This window comes from Dendropsophus ebraccatus, chromosome 1, assembly GCF_027789765.1.
Source record: "Dendropsophus ebraccatus isolate aDenEbr1 chromosome 1, aDenEbr1.pat, whole genome shotgun sequence".
Taxonomy (NCBI): Eukaryota; Metazoa; Chordata; class Amphibia; order Anura; family Hylidae; genus Dendropsophus; species Dendropsophus ebraccatus.
The window spans coordinates 54278132-54301552 of NC_091454.1; the positions used below are offsets into that span (position 1 = coordinate 54278132).

General features: G+C 42.9%; 1 protein-coding gene across 1 annotated transcript in view; it reads right to left on the bottom strand.

The window, feature by feature from the left end:
- Positions 1-22706, bottom strand: part of LOC138792890 (solute carrier family 22 member 4-like) — a 36317-nt gene extending 13611 nt beyond the window's left edge. The window contains exons 1-3 of the mRNA XM_069970952.1: positions 22016-22706; positions 8401-8504; positions 2908-3062 (exon numbers count right to left, since the gene is read on the bottom strand). Of these exons, the coding sequence (XP_069827053.1) occupies positions 2908-3062; positions 8401-8504; positions 22016-22408 (652 nt within the window). The 5' untranslated portion in view covers positions 22409-22706. The remainder of the gene's footprint in view (positions 1-2907; positions 3063-8400; positions 8505-22015) is intronic.
- Positions 22707-23421: the final 715 nt, after the last annotated feature.

Consider the following 23421-nt stretch of genomic DNA (forward strand, 5'->3'; position numbering starts at 1 on the left):
AGTATCTTAAAATTGCCTGGACTATTGATTTCTGGGGGGAAAAAATACGACAGTGACACTTCAACCCCTTAACGACCGCGGGCGTATATTTACGCCCTGCGGTCGGTAAGGGCGTTCAGAGCGGGGCCGCGCGGCGGCCGCGCTCTGAACCGCGGCGGTCCCGGGTGCCGCTTGTAGCCCGGGACCGCAGGTATTAGCGGGCACGGTCCGATCGCCGTGCCCGCTAATACAGTAATCGGATGCAGCTGTCAAAGTTGACAGCTGCATCCGATTACCGTTTGCAACGTCATCCCTGGTGTCTAGTGGGGAGATCGCGATCTCCGTTTCTGAAGCCGGCCGGGGGCCGCTCCAAGATGGCGCCGTCCCCGGCTCGGCACTCGTTTACTTCCGGCTGCAGCAGCCGGAAGTAAACGAGTGCCTATCTCATGGATCTCTGCAGCATATCTATGCTGCAGAGATCTCTATGAGAGATCAGTGCACTTATACTAGAAGTCCCCTAGGGGGGCTTCTAGTATAAGTGTAAAAGTAAAAAAAAAAGTGTCATTATAAATAAAAAGCCCCCTCCCCTAATAAAAGTCAGAATCACCCCCCTTTTCCCAGGTTATTAATAAAAGTAAATAAATAAATAAACATGTTTGCTATCGCCACGTGCGTAATCACCCGAACTATTAATTAATCACATTCCTGATCTCGTTCGGTAAACTGCGTAAGCGCTAAAAAATCCCAAAGTGCAAAATTGCGCATTTTTGGTCGCATCAAATCCAGAAAAATGTTAATAAAAAGAGATCAAAAAGTGGTATATGCGCAATCAAGGTACCGATAGAAAGAACATGTCATGGCGCAAAAAATGACACCTGACACAGCCCCTTAGACCAAAGGATAAAAGCGCTATAAGCCTGGGAATGGAGCGATTTTAAGGAACGTATATTTGTAAACAATGGTTTTAATTTTTTACAGGCCATGAGATACAAGAAAAGTTACACATGTTACATATCGTTTTAATCGTAACGACTTGTGGAACATATATAACAAGTCAGTTTTACCCCAGGGCGAATGGTGTAAAAACACATATCCACTAAAAACACAAAATGTGTTTTTTTTTTCAATTTCACCACACATTGAATTTTTTCCTGCTTTTGCAGTGTACTTTATGCAAAAATTCAGCCTGTCATTGCAAAGTACAATTAGTGGCGCAAAATGTAAGGGCTTATGTGGGTTTCTAGGTGAAAAAATGCAACTGCAATTTCCTTTTATGCACAAGGAGGAAAAAACAAAATCGCAAAAATCTAAATTGCCCCGGTCCTTAAAGGGTTAAAGGTAAAAATAATAAAAATTTACTTACCTGCCCACAATCCCCTGGTGTCCCTCCACCATGTCTATGGGATTTCCCAGCCACCGCAGCTGCAGCTCACTCTACTGGTCCCGTCTCTAAACTGACAGGCCGCTAAGCCAATCACAGGCGGAGACAGTGACAGCGGCCTTTCACTTTGGAAATGGGTGTGAAAGTGGCAAATGGTGGCTGCGGTGATATCACAGAAAAAAGGCAGAACACCGGGGGAGCCTGGGCAGGTAAGTATATGTCTTTATTATTTTCTATACTCTTGCATCAGCCGTCGGTTGCTTTAAACATGTTGAAAGACAACGATCGTCTAATAATTGACTTCTCAGCTAAGCATTGTCTTCATTACACAAAGTGATATTTCGGCCTGATTCGGCAGATTATCTCTCCATGTAATAGGGTCCAAAAACCTCTATAACCAACTCATGGCTTAGGGTTTGGGATTCCACCTAATGGAAACTGGTTTCCGATTACCATCCTAGCAGTGGCGTGTTGCAGTCTTTTTGCAAGGTGGCTGGAACGACATACTCCTGAACTCTTTATGGTAACCTCTCAACTGAATGCTTTTTTTGGCCTAGCCTAAACAGATGTAGAAATTCTAAAAGAATTAAAAAAAAAAGTCCTTCAAGCCATGGCAATCATTCATTGTAACCATTAGTCACGTCAGGAAATTAAGGGCATAGTTTGCCAATCTTGAGTAAGGTGATTTGGTAGGGCTATTGATATGGACACTCATTGCTTTGTGAGGTTACAGTCTTGTCTATAGTTTCTGCAAATGGTTTTTCTGACTGGTTTGGGGCTTCAGAGGATGGTAGAATAAATTTATGTAAATAATCTTTTTTAAAGAGCACCTTCGGGACTCTTTTGTTATCTTCACTGTTTCCTGTGTATTTCATAATGTGCATATTGTACTTCTGATAAACACTAATAACTATTTATTATTGTTTATTACATTCCTTTGAATATGTTTTTAGGTTCCACCATTTTATTTAGAGTTTTTTTAAACTGTGTTTACTAATTGCTGTTACTTCTTTTTCATGGTGCCCCCTAGTTCTTTTTGACTCCCTTTAAGAACTAGTGGTCACTGGTCACACATGCTCAGTGGCTCTTGTATACAGACAGTGGAGTGATTTCAGCTATTATGTAGGTCAACAAACAAGAAATAATGTACTAAGCAGATCAGAGGATTGCTCTGAGCGAGGAATCAAATGAGCAGCAGAAGCATGGTAACAAGTATGTAACAGCATATCTCAAGGCAGGAGCATTTTTTAAAAATTATTCTAACAAAGAACTTGTCATGTCTTGTTTAATTCCAGAAATGTGATATTTCATCGTTAGGTAACACCTTTTAGCAAGCACTACATGATGTACTTGTAGAATCTTGTGCAATAAAATATCATTATCTGTCTAGACTGCTGTCACAAGGAGCAGTGCTTCTAGTATTTCAGAGGTTTGAGGCGGCAAAATACTACCGACAGATCAAAATGCCTCCCCGTCCATGTACAAGGCATCCCCTTTCCACATTTAAAAAACATCATTTATAAAAGAAAAAAAAAATCTATCCATACCTAATATAAAGGCTGCCACGTAATTCGAGATCTGTCCCATCCCGACAATGAGGAAGAGAATGGCAAACATCTCCCAGCTGGTTGAGAATACTTGGATAATGCTGAAGCCGGTCTGTACAGCCATTGTTGCGAACAGTATCTTCTTTCTTCCAAAGCTATAGAGAATATATAAATCATGAAATAAAGGTTAATATTTTCTGTGGATAAGAATGACATTCTATGCAGCTATGATTACAACACCACCACCACGACTTCCCAGGAAGTATTATTTCAGCTATTATCATGTTTATTCCTGTATGCTATGCCTTGTGCTCTTCATGTGTGCCGCCATGTGATAAGCAGCCATGTGTTACACAAGGGTGGGACTCTTCAGACTTTTTAAAAATACGAGCCACACACACATATTTATATATATATATATATATATATATATATATATATATATATATATACCTTTAAGTGTGACAAATAGAATATTACAGTACATAATGTACATTACTAGAATGGTTGATAGCAGCCATGACTAAATGACTTCATCATTGTCGGCCACACATCTCCTATTTATGCTGGATGATGACTTTTAGACCTTAATAATTGATATGATCAGCTGAAAACAAGCATTTAGATTCTTTAGATGAATCCGTTGGCCCTTTTATACGGGTCAGTTATTAGGAACAAGCGATCCTTCAGCTGATAATCGGCCCATGTAAACTATTTTCACACATGTGGTCACAAAAATTAAAGGTTTCAGCCTCTCATTAGGGCTTATTTCAAGCACTTATCTTGGGCCAAAGGGGTAGTGACTCTACTTCAAGAGAGAGTCCGTCATAAAGACGTGTGGAGACTTACAGCCCATTGCTGCTCCACTGAGAATTCTGGGAAGAAAGGATATGCAAAATAGCTCTCACACCTCTTGAGAAAAGATGTCCCTTCAAGTAAAGTCTTGCTCAGCTAAGGAGCCTTAGAACATTGACTGGGGATTTTATGCCAAGCCAAACAATCTCTCCAGAAGGAAAGATTTCACATCTGCAGACAGCTGTTTCGGGTATTTTGCCCCTCATCAGTGCAGAGCAGGGTGTTGGTTGGCTAGTGAGAGGTCTATCAACGTGGGCCAAAGGGGTAGTGACTCTCCTTAAACAGAGAGTCCATCATAAAGACGTGTGGAGATTTACAGATCATTGCTGCGAGACTTGACTTGAAGGGACATCTCTTTGCTCAAGAATATCCTGTCTTCCCAGAATTCTCAGTGGAGCAGCAATGGTCTGTAAGTCTCAACACGTCTTTATGGCAGAATCTCTCTTTAAGGAGAGTCACTACCCCTTTGGTCCATGTCGATAGACCTCTCACTAGCCAGCCAACCCCCTGCTCTAAACTAATGAAGGGCAAAAACCCTGAAACAGCTTTCTGCAGATGGGAAATCTTTCTTCTGGAGAGATTGTTTGGCTTGGCATAAAATCCTCAGGCAATATTGTAAGGGTGGTATTCCACGGGCCGATGGGGCCTGATAAACAAGAGCCGATCTGCTAGATCGGCGCTCGTTTACTGTGCCTATTCCACGGCCCAAGATTATCGTTAAACAAGGGCTACAAGGACATCTTTACCGATGTCCTTGCAGCTCTTGCTTAACTAGTATACATACCTATTCATGGTGCAGAGCTCCTCTTCTTCTGCTTCTCTTGGGTCCCGCACGCTCCTCCAGCTTCAGGGCGGCCTGTGTCAGCTGACAAGCCGCTCAGCCAATCACTGGCCGGGACCGCCGCGGCCTGTGATTGGCTGAGCGGCCTGTCAGCTGACACAGGTCGCCCTGACGCTGGAGGAGCGCGCGGGACCAGGGAAGAAGCAGGAGAAGAGGAGCCCTGCACCATGAATAGGTAATGTATATTGTCAGTCGCCGGCCACGCACCGCTATTCCACGTAGTGGTACGCGGTCGGCGCCCGACAAATATAGGTCCGGACCTTTATCAACGATCATTGGCTGATCGTTGTCTCTAGTCCACGGAGCGATTATCGCTCCGTGGAATAGGGCCCTAAGACTCCTTGACTGAGCGAGACTTGACTTAAAGGGACATTTCTTTGCTCAAGAGGTGTGAGAGCTATTTTGCATATCCTTTCTTCCAAGCCCTTATCTTCTAAGACTTCATGGGTGAAGATCTTTTGCACTTTACTTCTTACTTCTAGTTCTGCTGCCTTTTTACAAATATTGTTTGTCTTTACCATTGGATCAGGGTGAGGTCTACTGGCACCATATTACTTCTAATGCAATCTACATAGTGATATGAGCAATACTAAAAATGAAGAAGGATGCATGCTAGGTCCAGTTTCATGCAAGCACATTACAGCTACAAGGACTCACAGCATTGTAGATTCCTATGATGCTGTCAGACTTGCTCACTAGATCAGTGGTCGGATCAGGATGTACAGGTGTAATATGGGAAATGAAATAAGCCTGTATTTCACTAAGGCATTTATTTTAAGTTAAAAAAAATCCGTCAGATATTACTTTAACGGGGTATTCCCATTAAGTTTTCCCCTATGGTAATAAAAAGATTTAGATATGTCTGCATAGATAACAGCATTTCATTGTGGCATTTTTTGCTACATTCTTCCCGTAGGCTTTTCTATAGGATTGTAATTAAGTAAAAACAAACACGAGAAAAGCTTGAAATGCATGTCCTTACAGAGGTTATCCCACGTTAGAAAAACATGGCCACTTTCTTCCAGAAACAACACCATGCTTGTCTCCAGTTCATTGGTCACATCAATGGAACTGTGTTGCAAAACCAGCATCCAGCCTGGAGACAAGAGTGGTGCTGTCTCTGGCAGAAAGTGGCCATGTTTTCCTAATGCTGGATAACTCCTTTAGGGTGCCTTCACACCTACCGGATCCATAGCGGATCTCACTTCTGCGGATTCGCAGTGAGATCAGCTGCGGATCCAGTACCATTGATGCCTATGTTAGCACATACTGGCAGCGAGATTGACATCCCGCTGTGACTATGTGCTTTAACCCCCTGGCGCCCACAGCCCCGCTGCTCGCATTAGCCCCGCCACCGGCATCCTCTATCCCCGCCTCCATCATTCCCGCCGCCCACATCCTTTACCCCGGCCCCCCATCAGCCCGGCCGCCGGCATCCTCCATTCCGGCCCCCCCATTAGCACCGCTGCCCGAATCCTCCATCACGGCCCCCCATCATCCCCCCACCCGCATCCTCCATCCCCGCCCCCATCAGCACCGCCGCCCGCATCCTCCATCCCGGCCCCCTATCAGCACCGCTGCCCGCATCCTGTAGCCCGTCGCCGAGAGCATACATTACCTGCTCCTCGGCGCGGCTGCAGTGAGGCTCCCGGGCCCGCTCAGCCGATCAGTGTTGCCGTGCGCTGATCGTCTGAGCGGGACCGGAGCCGGGAGCCTCACTGAAGCCGGGCCGCCGAGCAGGTAATGTATATGCTCTTGGCGGCGGGCTGCAGGATGCGGGCGGTAGGGATGGAGGATGCGGGCGGCGGGGAGGATGGAGGATTCCGGCGGCGGGGCTAATGCGAGCGGCGGGGCTGTGGGCTCCAGGGGGTTAAAGCACATAGTCACAGCGGGATGGCAATCCCGCTGCGGGTATGTGCTAACATAGGCATCAATGGTACTGGATCCGCAGCTGATCTCGCTGCAAATCCGCAGAAGTGAGATCCGCTATGGATCCGGTAGGTGTGAAGGCACCCTTAAAGGGTTTCTACACTTGAGATACTCTCTGTTGCTTTCTAAATATAACAGTGAGTGTCACATACACAGGAAATCTTTTATTCAAAGCTAGGAGTTTAGTGTGGAATTGCCGAGCTGTCATTTATCTATGAAACAATAAAACCTCACAAGGTTACAAGCTTCATTACACTAAGACTTTGAACCTGAGCACAAGTTAATGTTTCCTACACACTCTGATTACACTGCATTGCATTAAATCAGCAGTAATAGGGTCTACAAGGTTTTACAGGGCTTTTCTAGTGAGAGACTACCCCTATCAGATGATTTTGGCATAGGAGGTGCAGCCAGACAGACATTTCTCCAGTAATGTAGTATTACATATTATGCAGGAACAATATCAGTCCACCAGGTAGGGCATTTGGAAAGGGGTTGTCAAGTGAAGAGTGAGGACGGTGTCTTTATGGCCTTGTTCACACTGCCTAATATCCTAATGTCATAATAGCAAAGCCACATGCTAAGCCAAAACCCATCATGTGTGTCCCTAAGCTGTGGTGCACCCTGGTGCACACACCATTATACCATCAGTCTGTGTTCTGCATTAAGAGCTTTGCCTTTGCTAATCAGTAATCTGAGAAATGAGGAAGTAATATGAATGAGGGAAACCACCGGCTTTATGAACTTGAATTTGTAAAATACACCATTAAGATGCCTCATAAAATCCTTCATTACTAAAAGGTATAAATGAATTGCACATTTCATAATAAACTCAAGCTGACATTATTATATGCATAGTAATGTGAATTGACTTAGCGCCAGGGAGCCTAACTGACTACAGGTTATATCTTGGGGACCTTGGGGACATCTCGGCCAGAATGAAAATAAAACAACATACATAGCTGATATGTATGGGAAGACTGGAGATTTTTTTAGTAGAAGTAAATTACAAATCTATATAAGTTTCTTATATCAGTTGATGTGAAAAAAAAAAAAAAAAAAAAAGATTTTCGCTGGACAACCCCTTTATAGCTAAGCATATGCATTAGATAGCTGTCGGCTGAATACTTGTTCAGCCCCTAAAAAGACAAAAATGGATTTAAGCCATAGGCTGTATCTATGTTTTCCAGGACTCCCTAGTGCTGCATCCAACTTCTTCGGCCACCGGTAGTCAAATGCTGAGATTTCCGGGTTTGGACAAACTCGAGCATGCCCAAGTCACTCTCATCACTAGTTAGGGCCATATTACACAGCCCGAATAAAGAGGAGGAAGCAAGCGCCACCCTGTCAGGTCAGTTCTCGTTCCCTCCTCGTTTCCTGCTTGCCGCCTGTGCTATTATACGCACAGACAGCAGGCGAGAGCAGCTGGTGGGGGCCGCATAAGCTGCGGGAGGAGCTGCCCAGACGATCCTTAGATCATCTGTCTGGCCCATTGAAGAGAGAGGCAGTTTGCTGCCGTCTTTCCTATTATGCAGAGCGACGTGCAGCAAATCGTCGCTATCGTGATTGGGATTTTTCAACCTGTCAGCTGACATTGTGCATGGCGGCTGATCGTGGTCTTTTACCAGGTCGGTAATCTTTTGGTGTAATAGGGCCCTTACTTCTTTGGTAGGGGGGCTGGTGTCACACAAAGTAGTTTTTGGAAACATGTAACAATTTCAAAAGGAATGGGGAATGGAAGGGACTTATACTTTTGCCTTGTGCTAGATGCACGTGCGTTTTGGCTCAACTATATCATGGTATACCGCGCCCTCCATTGATACTCATAAAACAATCACTATTGGAGGGGAGGGATATAACCACATTACCTGTCTGAGAGCTGTCCAGAAATAAATGACCCCGTAAGAACACCAGCAAAAAACAAAGATGTTGTCAGCGGCCCCTTCCAGTCATTGTCACAGACTATATCCCACTGTAAAATAAAATGGCAAATGAACTAAAATATGATTTGATTGTGTCATATACTTTTACAGTTTAACAATTTTTACTACTTTGCTGACAGATCAGGTAAGAGACAATTAAACTGGATTCTCACATACAGGGGGAGATTTATCAAACTGGTGTAAAGTAGAATTGTCTTATCAGATTCCACTTTTCATTCCTCACAGATTCTTTGAAAAAAGAATGGTGGAATATGATCGGTTGCTAGTGGCAACTAAGACAATTCTACTTTACACCAGTCTGATAAATCTCCCCCATAGTCTGTAAGCCGAGTCAAACTAACTAAAGAAAGAAAAAGAATGAAGGAGAGATGAACCAGCCATAACAATATATTACAATGCATCTGGAATAATAGAATATAAAGTAAATATTGCTAGAAGTCATAATCTTCATATTGTTTAGCAGCCATGACCATACAGTAATATAATATGTTTATTGTGTACTTTTTGGAATTATTTATTTTTTGGTATTATTTAGAGATATATGGATCACGCATAGAAATTTGTCTTACCTATGTTAAAGCATTCCTGTCATTTAGGCTATGTTTACAAATAGTATTGCAGTCAGTATTGGAGCCAAAATCTTTGCATTTATATATACTGACCAAAATACTATATGTGTGAAAGTAGCCAGTAACTATAGTAACTATATGTGTGAAAGGCCAGTTTTACACATACAGGATCGCAGTGGGTTTCACACTACGAGTTCCACAGAGAAATCCGCTGCAATCCTGTGTCCTGTCATTTTCTATAGGCCTACATACGCAAAGTGGATTTTTCATTACCCTACAAGTATGTAAAGCCCTGTCCCACTTAACCCGGCCCTGCCCGGACCAGTGGCTGCGGCGGTGTAGCGTACTGATTGGCTGACAGGACATCAGGGAGTCGGGGTCCTGAGCAGCAAGCAGGAGCGCGGCCAGGTAATGTATTAGCCGTGTAGGGTCAGGTTACGTGGGATGGGGCTTTACATACTCGCAGCAGAATGAAAAATCCACTGCGCGTATGTAAGCCTATAGAAAATGACAGCGGATGAATGAAAATTGCAGCGGATTCTGTACATGTGAAACTGGCCTTAAAGTGAATCTGCTAGATGAATTTCACATTCCAAACTGCTGATACTGTCAGATGCTGTTAGAGCAAGAATACACATGGCACATTACCTGACAGCAAGCGGGTAAGAGCAAGGGGGGCACGGGGAGCTGCCCGGATGGTGTGACAGTCTGCTGGTCTGCACCGGTTCCTGTTTTATTTCAACATGTTGGCTGATCGTTGCTTTTTAATAGGAGCTATTACACCAAGCGATTATCAGCCGTAACGGATGATAATCAGCCAAACACAGCCAGTAATCACTTGGTGTAATAGGGCTTTTAGTTATAGCCGGGTGACGACCACAGCTGTGCGATTTACTCTCCAGTTGGCCACCCGATCTGGCTCATAACAGGAAATGGGCTCCACAGACATACAATAGATATCATCTCATACTATCCGTCAGATTGGGCTGCCAGCCAGGTAATGAAGCGCAGTTACACCCTTCACCCGGCTATAAGGACAGCAATGTTTTAATGAGATTATATATCTATATACATAATGAAGTATTACATGCTGTAGGCCACCCTAATCTAGTCCTGCTTAAACCTGCCCAAGCTTGGAACATGTTTCTAAAACTTTTCCAGCTATTCAACAGTCAACAAATACAACAAAGGATATGTGTATAGGGAGCTTTGGGTCTACACCTGCTAGTTGAGCTAAAGATGTACTGATGAGGACATAGTTATAACACAAAGCTTTGTGCTCCCAATATAACCGTATGTGGTACAACCGTATGTGTCCCACTGTTGCAAAGAGAAAATATTCCATTAATTTCTTTAGAAGAGTTGTGATTCTTATCTCTATTTTCCAAGTACAGAATGTTCCAAAGTTTTCAATGAATTTGACAATCCTTTACGGTGACCGCATATTTTATATAAAAGAAAATGGAATGACGAATAAAGAAAAATCTAGAATAAATATTTACACAGCACAACACAGAAGACTGGTGGCTATATTAACAGACTGAGTTATCCATATTGCATATCAGTTTGTGCCATGCTTGACACACTGGTGTCTAAACTAAGAGAATGTATGAGGTTAATGAAGCATTCCCATCTCAGCATGTTATCCCCTATCACACCAGGAAAGAACATGCTGATCTAAAGAACGAAGGTAAAACATTCCATATTGTGCAGTGTCTCAGCAACGTCTAAGCATTCTGATACGTGTTCTCAGATAACAACAGAGCATACTGAGCTATTTTGTCTGGTAAAATTCCAAATACAAAGTCAGTAGGGTCCAAAGGGCAGTAATGCTGTCCACCATCCAGTGGATTTGGCACCACCATTATTTTCATTGTTAGACTCCTATGACGAGCCCAGCCTAAGAAAGCACAAAGACAGAACTAGTAATTGTAAACGGAAATATCTGAAAACCATATAGTAAATACTAAAGACATGTTTACAATCAGTTTATGAACAATGGAAAAGATTTATTAAAGGGAACCTGTCAGGTCTTTCATGCCACTTTAACCGCAGGCAGCAAGACACAAGTACAGAAACTATACTTTGCAGCAGCCAGTATTCAGCAAAGTGGCCAAGTCCTATTCTGCCTTAGAAACTGGGAGAAGAGACAAGCGGCATGGGACGGAAGATGCCGCAATAGGAGCAGGGGTGGGGGTGGGGGGTTGTTGTTGGGGTCTTCTGTGGTAGGTATCACTTTTTCCAATTTTTACAAAAGCCCCAGAATATTGTTTTTGTACTAGAATGCCCCTTTAATAAATCTTAGTAAAGTGCTTCCTAAAAATGCTACCAAATGGGTATGAGGTTGTGTAGTACCATGATACTGCCTGAAGATGTCACTGCTGTGATGTTCCTGTACAGTAATGCCCCTATTACACGAGTCGTTTGGAGGAGCAAACGAGCGCTATTAGCGCTCGTTTGCTCCTCATTCCCCGCTCGCTGCTGCCGCTATTCAACGCGGCGTCAGCGAGCGGGTGAGTGCGGGAGGGGCGGCGGGGAGCTGCTGGGGGGGCTGCCTGGGGGATCGCTGATCGTCCGGGCAGCCCATAGGATATAGCAGAATCTGCTGCCGATGCTCCTATTCAATGGAGCGACGGCAGCAGAGCGCTGCTATATCAGTCGCTTGTTTTGCAACATGTTGAAAAACAAGCGACTGCAACGATCAGCCGACATGAACGATGTCGGCTGATCGTTGCACTCTATTCCACGGGACGAATATCTTTCGTAGCGGCCGATATCGGCCGAATACGAACGATATTGCTCCTCTAAACGACCCGTGGAATAGGGCCTTAAGCCACATTGCTAATAGACAAGGCCACAAGTAGTCCCTGCAGTGGCGATCTATCATGCACAGCTGAATGGTTACCATTCTGTTCTGCCAGTTATTTCCTATATTGCATTGTGCTTCCACTAGACCGCTTTCACAGATAATTGTCAAATCAAGGGGTAGCCAGGACAGTCAGTCCATTTTAGAAAATATATTGTAATTTTGATGAATTCACATGGCAGATGGTCCTTCTTTGGAGAACCACAAAAAAAAAGTATACACTTGAAATTGACCTAAAACAGTGATAAAGTAGGCTATATATGGTTTAATATTTAATGGGCATAAGTCAAATATGCAGTGGCATACACCCATATACCATGCTGCCAGTATGCTGGTGTAGCTTTACGTGTATATTACATGTGTGAATAATATTTGTATGGTCAGCATAAATTACTAATATTATGCTATTATTACTTTGGTTTTAGTGGTTTTCTTAGCTCAGACAACTGTTTTAACTTTTTTTTCAGGAGCTGATTTTATATCACTGCTTCTCAAACTGTGAGGCACCCACCATTTAGGGTCCTATTCCACGGGCCGATAGGGGTCCGATCAATAATGTAAACGAGCGCTGATCTGTTAGATCGGCGCTCATTTACTGGGCCTATTACATGGCCCGATAATCGTTTAGCGAGGGCTGCAGGCTCAGTGCACTTTCAACAACACTATGGGGGACATTTATTAAGTCCGACGTTTTTTACGCCGGACTTATAAATGTCCCCGCATCTCCAGGGCTACGGAGATTTATGTAGAGGCGGATTGCCTCTACATAAATCCTGTGCGCGTCGATGCGCACAGCCGAAAACCTACGCCACCTGAAAGGTGGAGTAGGTTTTCGGCATATCTTTTAGTTTAAAAAATTATAAATCGCGACGTACCCGGCGGAAAGTGGCGATTTGCGAATATTTTATTCGCAAAACAACCATTTGCAAATAAAATATTCGCATATCTCGCCTTTCCGCAAAACAGTACTCCTTTTTGTGTTAATACATGTCGCCCTATGTCAGCGAGTATAGCAGAGAGAGTATGTGCTATGCTGTAACTGGCCAGATAAGTAATGGCAAAGAAGTCCTGTGAGTATACTACTGTACTATACAGCTGAGCTCTCATACTATACAGAATGAGAAATTGCTGTGCACTCTTGAGACATGCTTATAACATTCCCTAACATTCCCTATAACATTCCCCCTCTACTATCCTGTTTTGGTCACAATACGGACACATATCTGCAAACACAGCCTTAGTTTATGGTTTATGAATCCTGGGGATTACGCTATTGCTAGATTCATATATAGTGTAAAATAACAGTGCCAGTCTAGCAATGTCAGCTGGGATCATGGTTACATAACATGTAATGTGATTACACAATGTACTGTAAATGTGGTTACACAATAACAGTATCCATAAGTGGAAGCGACTGTCACTATATGCTCTCTAGCAGGCTTTTATTGTTTCCAGTGTCTACATGCCTAGTCACGGTCTCCTCCTTTCAGACATTGGACACTGTGACTGCCTTTGAGTTTTTTTAGTTACATACATACAAGTATATAAAGGATAAGGTGACAGAATACACGGTTCTGCGTCACCATAAAGATTATAAATCCTGAAAGCACAGGAGGAGCTTATTCTTTTTTATAATGATAATTTATTAAGTTATATTATTCACTTTACCCTCCCCCATTGTCCCTGCATGCTTTCAATGAATGGAAGCATTTCTTTTTTCCATTAAACGCAACATGGCACAAAATTGTTTCCAATACAGATTTAAAAGCATCACATATGAATATTGTACATATAAAAGCACAGTATAGTCCCCGTTTGTGTCATGGTACAAACCTCTTGGTGTTGACATACAAGAAGTTGAAAATCTTGGGCATTTACAACTAACTTTTGATACATTTTCCTCTTAGTCCATTGGCACAGCTGTACCAACAGTTTTTATCAGTTTATATAAATAGCAAGTTACCAGGGAAAGGGACATACTCAAAATGAATCACATCCCCAATGTGGCTGGATAATTACTGTCTATATAGCTGCTTCGCTCTCCCATCTACTAGCCAGAAAGAAGAGCTCATAGAAAGGGTTGTCCAACCCCACCACAGGGATAATATGGGGTTGTCCAGTTTCAGCACCAGGAACTATATTGATCAGGTATTTTTCGGATGGGATTCTAATGACAATCTAGTAGTGAAATAACCCAAAGAAACACCATATATATTGCAGTATAGCCAGGTGTATTCAGCATAGGAGCGCAGAAGAGTATGTTCATGTTTGTGCCATGATTATCATCTGTGTGATCGAATCGCGCTGGAACTTTGTTGTTTTAATCAATGATGTGCACATTTTATTATATTAGAATCTATTACATTTTTTATATTTCAAAGTTTTATCATCCTAGGAGCTGTAGAAAACCTTTGTTTCTACATCTACAAAAAGTAGACCTTGTTGGCATCACTATGGAGGGAGGCCTAAGAAAAAGGGTTTCAATGTGGTATTCCTGTATGGACATATGGAATATCCTCTGGGACCTGGATCTTAAGACTGAGAACCCCCAGTCCCCTCTGGTCTGATTGCAGCCAAAAACAAACAGCTTATGTTATACAGTTTATGTAACTACCATCAATGTTAATAGGAATTTCTTAAACTGTGTAAGATCATAAATCTACACTGTTTCCATATTAAAGCCGCACCAGAAATGTCCCAGATTGGAATATTGTTTTAAAGATAACAGGGAACAACTGATCATGGCTATAGTGTTAGACCAAGAGAAGTTCCACTGGGTTGGCAATATGTTATACACACTCAGAAAGAAATCACTAAAACAAGCAATACGTCTGAATACAAACAACCAAATCAAATAAGGTATAAAGTGTCTGCACCTAAGGCTAAGATGACTATTATCCCTGCAGCTCCTTACATCCGCATGTCAGAAGTCAGCACACATCAATGTTAAGATTGATGGACTAAGAAAGAACAAAAGTATAGGATTACTGTATCCAGTATTCAGGGCCGGCGTTATGGGGGGGGGGGCAAAGAGGGCAATTGCCCAGGGCCCCCTGCCCGAGTTACAGTGAGCGTTAGGTGCAGGAGTGCACAGACAGCGTCCTGCAGCGTCTGGCAGTGATCCCTGGCTGCAGCTGATGGCTGCTATCAGGGGTTACACAGTGGCCGCAGGACGCTCTGCTCCCTCAGTGTGTAGCTTCCCCCTCCCTTCTGCACCATGTGATTTCCTCCGTCTTCCTGGTGAGGCTGGTGTGGCAGTCGGGACGATAGAGGAGAGGTCTGCAGGGTGAGGATCACAGCCTCCTGCTTCTGCTGCTGCTGCCATGGACAAGGACAACTACAGCCAGCATGCTGTTAGAGGGGGTAAGTATACTGTATATGTAGTGTGCGTATGAATGCTATGTGTATAATGGATGTGTATAGTGTATGGACTGGATGGTTTGGATTTTTATAATGTTTTCATGGATGTGTGAGTGTGTGTGTATATATGTGTATATATATAGTATATGTGTGCATATATATAGTGTGTGTGTGTGTATATATATATATATATATATATACTGTATATAGTGTATATAGAGTCATTATGTGATGGTCACTCTATGGCAGTAATATTGGTCTGTTTATAGTGTATATAGATTTGTTATGTGGCGGTCATGGTGTGGTGCTAATATTGGCATGTATATTGTGTCATTATGGGGTGGTCACTCTATGGAGGTAATATTGGCCTATATATAGTAAAGTTTTCTTCAATTATGGTATGGAGGTAATATTTGGTCCTGATATAGTGATGTTTTTATTTTATTTTTTAAAACAATGCATATAAATAGTTTTTGTGTTTACACCACTAGTGACAGTCCTGACATGTAGCGGCGGTCCTGACATGTAGCAGCAGTCCTGACATGTAGCGGCAGTCCCAGCATGTAGCGGCAGTCCCAGCATGTAACCTTCTGAATTGACTCAATGTGACTAAGGGCCATAATACACGGAGCGAAAATTGTCCGAATCCAGCCGATATCGCTCTGTGTATATACAGTAGAGACAACAGTAATCAAATGATCATTGTCTTTTGGCAAGTGTAAAAATCATTGGCTGATGACATAATAAACATAATAAAGCTGTTACCAACCTGATCACGTTCCCCGGGGTGCTCAGGCCTTGTCTGTTTGTTACGGCCAGTGACTGGCTGAACCGCCGATCACTTCAGAGAGAGGACCAGAAGTGAGAGCTGGGACTGGGGGATCGCATATACAAGGACACCGGGGAACGTGATCAGGTAGTATATATCTTTATTGTTTATTATATACAGCAAGGGCTGCACACACATCACTAATGAGATAGAGATCTGATGGCGGCTTGTCTCTCTGAGAACAAAGAGGTTGGGCATTGATTTTTCATCAAGCCTAACCCCCTATGTCCACTGATATCATCTGTCAGAGGACTGTCCAGAGAGCCTCATACTGCTTACACTGATGGCCTAACCCACCATGAGCAGCAGATACTACTAACAAAAGTGTAAAATGTATGGGAACCTTAAATTGCTGCTACAATATTTCAGCATTTGGGGCCCCACCTTCAACTTTGCCCAGGGCCACATTTAGTCTAAAACCGGCCCTGCCAGTATTATTGGGTGGAATGTCTCCTTCATCTGAAGGCATTTAGTACTGACATGCATCTACAGTCAGCACAATAGGTGTCAAATGTTCAACATAAAGGATGTGCACTGTATGGAGATGCACTTTGACCTCTGTCACAGCTGCGACCGCTCTGTTGTCCCCAGCCACGGCTCTCCTTTCATCCCTCGCTGCAGCCACGCATTACCTCCAGCCTGGTGGTCCACTGCTTCCTCCTCCTTCCTTGGTTCTCTAGGGCGTGCATGCACCGGCTCTGCTTAAATTTAAAGGGACAGTGCATTCCTGATTGGTTTGCACCAAATCACCTGTACACCTGTCCTGCCATAGCTTTGTTAGAGCCTCTGCATGCTTCCCTTTGCATGTGGTCCCAAATCTCAGTTGTTCCTGCCCTTGCTCCTACCCGTGGTTCCTGCTTTTGTCCAGCCTGTGGTCACTGGAAACTTGTTAAGCACAAGTAATATTTTTGCAAAGAGCTACCTGTAACTCAGGTTTAACATAAGTCTGTATGCTGCTCCCCTGTTAGGTTATGGTCCTGGGGGCTGTACCCCTAGGAAGAATAATCATTATACAACTGAGCAGAAAGCAGGAGGTCTTGGAATTTTTCAAACCAAGGATAACTTACAATACCAATCTGGCTGATTTTTGCCTATCTATGACTATGAAACCTGAGTCATGGAGATCTGTTTTATAAGGCATACAGCTGGATGGACTGTCATCCTATATTTCCACAGCAGAAATTCAAGGCTGACCCTCAGAATCCCAGATGTGACGTTTACTGTGTCTTCACATGGATTAGTCTCATTGTCATTCAATGAAGCTAGTATGCATTTTCTACATGGAATTTGCAGAAAGCACCATGTTACCTATATCCACAGTATCACCACAACTCAGTGTGGGAATTTTCCTCTGGATGCAAACAGGGTTGCTGTTATCCCACTCACATGCATGGGATGTGGACTGTCACTGGGATGTAATTCTGGTTTCGAGGTGGAATTTATGTGAAAATCTAGGTCCTATCAGACTCATGTTAAATGAGGCCTAACATTGAGGTTGTGTTCACACAATGTAAAAATAAGTACAATAATGGCGGTTACAAAGCCTAAAAGTCACCTGAGAATGATCCTATTGTACTAATATTTGTGTATGGTGACTACATCCCTCTACAATGAATACTATCACCCTGAAACAATAGGAGAGGATGAAATGGCATCAACCATTAAGTAGAATGGTATACCACTGGTTATGTAGTGGATGTCTCCCATTGGTTATACTATTAGGCTCCCTGTACTTCCTGCTCTATGCATTACTGGATCTAATAATAATACTGATAAATATTTAATGTTACAACAGAGCATTAATAAACTAGTATTGTATACTACACCAATGCGTTCTAAATATTTATGTACTATACCAGTGTGACACATTATCTATACACTATCTAGTCTATTCGCTTTGGATACCCTTTTATATACCATTCAGCATATCCTAGACACATAACACAGTGTCTCCCCATCACACCTTGCCATGTCTCCCTAGTGATTTCCTCCAAGGCATTGTTATTTTAAATAGACTTCTCATATTCTTTGTGCAGGATGACCACTAGGTTCCATGTTATGCTTTATATTTCTTACAGCCTGCAGTGACCTTGGAGATACTGTCTGACCTCAAGGCTCATAGGATAAGGGCTTTGTAGAGGGTCCATTAGGTCCATTAGGACAGTGAGAAGTGTCTATTACATGAACAAGTACATGACTGTGCTTATTACCCTGTTATTGTGACATCACTGTACTGATGATACTCAATAGTGACATTAGTGTGCTTCATATCTATATTGTAGCTCCGATTATTATCCTTGTAACATGTAAACAATGTGAGGATTTATCACTGTTGTGTGGCATCATCCCAATAGTATGACATTCTACCAGTACTGTAACACCACTGTATGCATTCTTACTGTTTGTGACATTATAAGTGTACTGTGCCACCCCTGTAAGCTAACACGCACAGTACTGTGAGCTCAGTGTATACACTATACCTGTACTGTAACATCACTATGTGCACAATCCTTATATAGTGACATCACTATGTGCATTATACCACTAGTATGGCATGATACCAGTACTGTAACACCACTGTATGCATTCTTACTGTTTGTGACATTATAAGTGTACTGTGCCACCCCTGTAAGCTAACACGCACAGTACTGTGAGCTCAGTGTATACACTATACCTGTACTGTAACATCACTATGTGCACAATCCTTATATAGTGACATCACTATGTGCATTATACCACTAGTATGGCATGATACCAGTACTGTAACACCACTGTATGCATTACTACTGTTTGTGACATTATAAGTGTACTGTGCCACCCCTGTAAGCTAATGCTCAAAGTACTGTGCTCTCAGTGTATACACTATACCTGTTCTGTAACATCACTATGTGCACAATCCTTATATAGTGACATCACTATGTGCATTATACCACTAGTATAACATGATACCAGTACTGTAACACCACTGTATGCATTACTACTGATTATCCCAGTCCGTAATTGTGGTCTGGCAGCTACCTCCGTGATCCGTGCAAAACAGTCCGTTTTGCATCCCTTTTGTATCCGTGTCCGTTTTTTTCACGGATCTGTCTTACAGCATTTTAAATGATATTGATTACATCACATCCGTGTTTTTCACGGATGAACACGGATGTCACATCCGTGTACATCCATGAAGAACACGGATCTCATTGATTTCTATGGGGAATCCTTTCCGTGCATCCGTTCCGAGTAACGACATGTCCTATTTTCAACAGAACGGATCACGGATCCGTGAAATCACGGAACATCTGAATAGCCCCATAGAAAGCGATGGGCTGTAAAATTGTCCGTGCGCATGGATCCGTGAGTACGGACAACTTCCCGTAACGTGTGAATGCAGCCTAATGCTCAAAGTACTGTGCTCTCAGTGTATACACTATACCTGTTCTGTAACAGTACTGTGCTCTCAGTGTATACACTATACCTGTTCTGTAACATCACTATGTGCAGAATCCCTATACGGTGACATCACTGTGCACATCAATACTCTTTCATGATACATATCTAATGTTACAGACTATTACAAAACAGGAACAGGTTCTGAACAGCGTCTTGCCCAACTTGAGAACCAGTTTAGGAAATCCTGTCCTCAATGATTCATGAATATACTTTACTATAGAGTACTGTTACATAAACCACACAATGTCATGTTGCCTTAAGGTGTTGAAAGTCTCACTTACTATGCAGCATTTCCTAGCCACTATAGAGGGTCATATATATATACTGGGTAATGCCGTTCTATATAGTGAAGGTTTATGTTAGTGAACATAAACCCTACATTACAATTCTATACTAATTTCTCATAATCTAAACCCCTTTAATTGGCATCAGACGGGTCATAAATAAGACAACTCCTTTAGAAAAAAAAATGTTATTATCTATGCAAAAACTGCACCCCCAAACACCCGCCTACAGCATGCTGGGATTCTGGAAAAACATTCCATGGGATAAAAACACATGAGTGAATGGAAATTTCTATTTACTCATGAACACAAAATTAACATCTGGATACTGAATTTCTAACTAAAAAAAAAAAAGCCGTAGAACAAAATTGCAAATAAAACATTTGGCTAGGAGAACAGGGCAGAGATCTGCAGTCTTCCAACTATTCTCATAGAAAGCCATTTAGATGTTGTAGCTGTCATCACTCTCCAAGACCCAGGAGGTGCCCAGGTGTGCCATAGCCCCTTTGTTACCAATGTTTTGGGGGGTCCAAGGGCACAGATCTTTAATAATAAATCTTCCTTTAACATCAATCATGCTTCTTGTAGTAATAAGGATATATTCAGGAAGCCTATCCATGCATCACTCTATTACTGTATATAACCAGTGTCACCAATGCTGACTATGCAGTGTTAAGCATATAGTGCTATTCCCTGAATGCTTTTACATCAGGCAGTAAACTACATGAGAAACTAAATCCATGCAGCAGGTACGGACGTTATACAATGGCCAGGAGTTAGCACATTGCAGGAGAAGCCTTATACTGTGACACTAGATCTAGTTCTTTCTGCTGTGTAGGTGTCTGGTATGGCACAGTCCTGCCTGGCTCTAGTCCATAACATTACATTGTTTTTAGCCAATCACATTGCTTTGGCTAAGACATTTTGGGGAAAATTTGGCAGTGAAATGTCAGCCTGTTCATAGTAATAGATGTTACATCTCACACACAAGGTGCAGGCAGATCCCACATACTAGATACAAAGCACTTTACGGACTTGTATCATGGACAGAAACATGTAAGATGTAAGGCTCTGCCAGCAGGTTCTTACATCTTGTATGGCAGCCAAAATCTACAATTGCTGCCTAAAGGCCTGTCACTAGTAATGTGTCATCTGTGACTTATAGGGCTGGACAGGGGGAAGCCAACACAGTCAGATATCACAATGGTACAGACAGATAGAGAGAGAGAGACAGACAGATAGATAGGAGATAGATAGATAGATAGATAGATAGATAGATAGATAGATAGATAGATAGAGAGATAGATAGGAGACAGACAGACAGATAGATAGGAGATAGATAGATAGATAGATAGATAGATAGATAGAGAGAGAGAGAGAGATAGATAGATAGATAGAAGATAGATAGATAGATAGATAGATAGATAGATAGATAGATAGAGAGAGAGATAGATAGGAGACAGAGAGATAGATAGATAGATAGATAGATAGATAGATAGGAGATAAAGATAGATAGGAGATAGATAGATAGAAGATAGATAGATAGGAGATAGATAGATAGATAGATAGATAGATAGGAGATAGATAGATAGATAGATAGATAGATAGGAGATAGATAGATAGATAGATAGACAGATAGATAGATAGATAGATAGATAGATAGGAGATAGATAGATAGATAGATAGATAGGAGATAGATAGACAGATAGATAGATGGATAGATAGATAGATAGGAGATAGATAGATAGATAGATAGGAGATAGATAGATAGATAGATAGATAGATAGATAGATAGGAGATCGATAGATAGATAGGAGATAGATAGATAGGAGATAGATAGATAGATAGATAGATAGATAGATAGGAGATAGATAGATAGTGAGATAGATAGATAGATAGATAGATAGATAGATAGATAGATAGATAGGAGATAGATAGATAGATAGATAGATAGATAGATAGATAGGAGATAGATAGAGATAGATAGATAGATAGATAGATAGATAGATAGATAGATAGATAGATAGGAGATAGATAGATAGATAGATAGATAGATAGATAGATAGATAGATAGATAGGAGATAGATAGGAGACAGATAGATAGATAGATAGATAGATAGATAGATAGATAGATAGATACTAAGGTAGACATGTGCTATAGGTAGAAAGTAGTTGATAAATGACCTCTGACCTGGGTGACCACGGTGGAGTGGTAGAGGTCCCGGGCATAGTGCCAGCCGTCCCGGCACTTCTCCTTCTGGATGTCGCTGACATTGACGTGCACCCCCGGGATCAGCCCCCGGGCGGAGTAGTTGCTCAGGATGTCCAGCCGGTACCGCCAGCACCTGCTCTGCAGCCGCTGCCCGTCCCTCTCCTCCAGCGGGATGCTGACATTCCTCCAAGCCTGGCTCAGGTTGGCGCTGTCGGGCACCAGGCACCGGTGCTCGGGGGTGGCAGCCAGGAACATGACAGACATACCATTGAAGCCATTGGGGATGGTGCTGGCGCTGAGCAGGAAGAAGATGGTCAGCTGGAAGGGTCCCCAGTCCCCCAGGAAAGCGGTGGCCTCATCATAGTCGCTCATGGTGGAGGGTGGCAGCGCTAGGATTGCTGCCCGGGCACCAGTGTCACAGAGGCAGATGGACGCACTTCATGTTGTTAGGTGGTGAGTACCCGCCCCAGTAATCAGCGGGGTGGGGTTACATAAAGCCTGGCGATATTACACCCGCCCCAGCCTCCCGGTGTTCTGTCCTCGGGCGGTGGTGTTGCACGGGGGATTGGGGTAGAACATTCAGTAGTTACCCTCAGGATGCCCCCCACCCGGAGCTGCCGGTAGAGACTGGGCATAGCACGGAGCTCTCCCCCGCTCTCTCCCTCTTCTTCCTCGGGGAGGGTCCAGCTGGCACATACCCCACCCAGCTGTCCTCTCTAGACACAGGGCATTCACGTTACAAAACCGGCACCATGTAACACACCGCCCTCCCCGGGTTATGTGTGTACAGAGAGGACTGGGGAAATTACACAGAGGGCAGACTGCTGGTGATACATACTGATACAGGCACTGCTGGTGATATATAGTGATACTGTCACTGCTAGTGATATATAGTGATACAGACACTGCTGGTGATACAGATACTGCTGGTGATATATAGTGATACAATCACTGCTGGTGATATATAGTGATACAGACACTGCTGGTGATATATAGTGACACAGTCACTGCTGGTGATACAGACACTGCTGGTGATATATAGTGAGATAGTCACTGCTGGTGATACATACTGATACAGGCACTGCTGGTGATACATACTGATACAGTCACTGCTGGTGATACATACTGATACAGGCACTGCTGGTGATACAGACACTGCTGGTGATATATAGTGATGCAGTCACTGCTGGTGATACAGTCACTGCTGGTGATACAGTCACTGCTGGTGATATATAGTGACACAGTCACTGCTGGTGATATATAGTGATACAGACACTGCTGGTGATATATAGTGACACAGACACTGCTGGTGATATATAGTGATACAGACACTGCTGGTGATACATACTGATACAGGCACTGCTGGTGATACAGACACTGCTGGT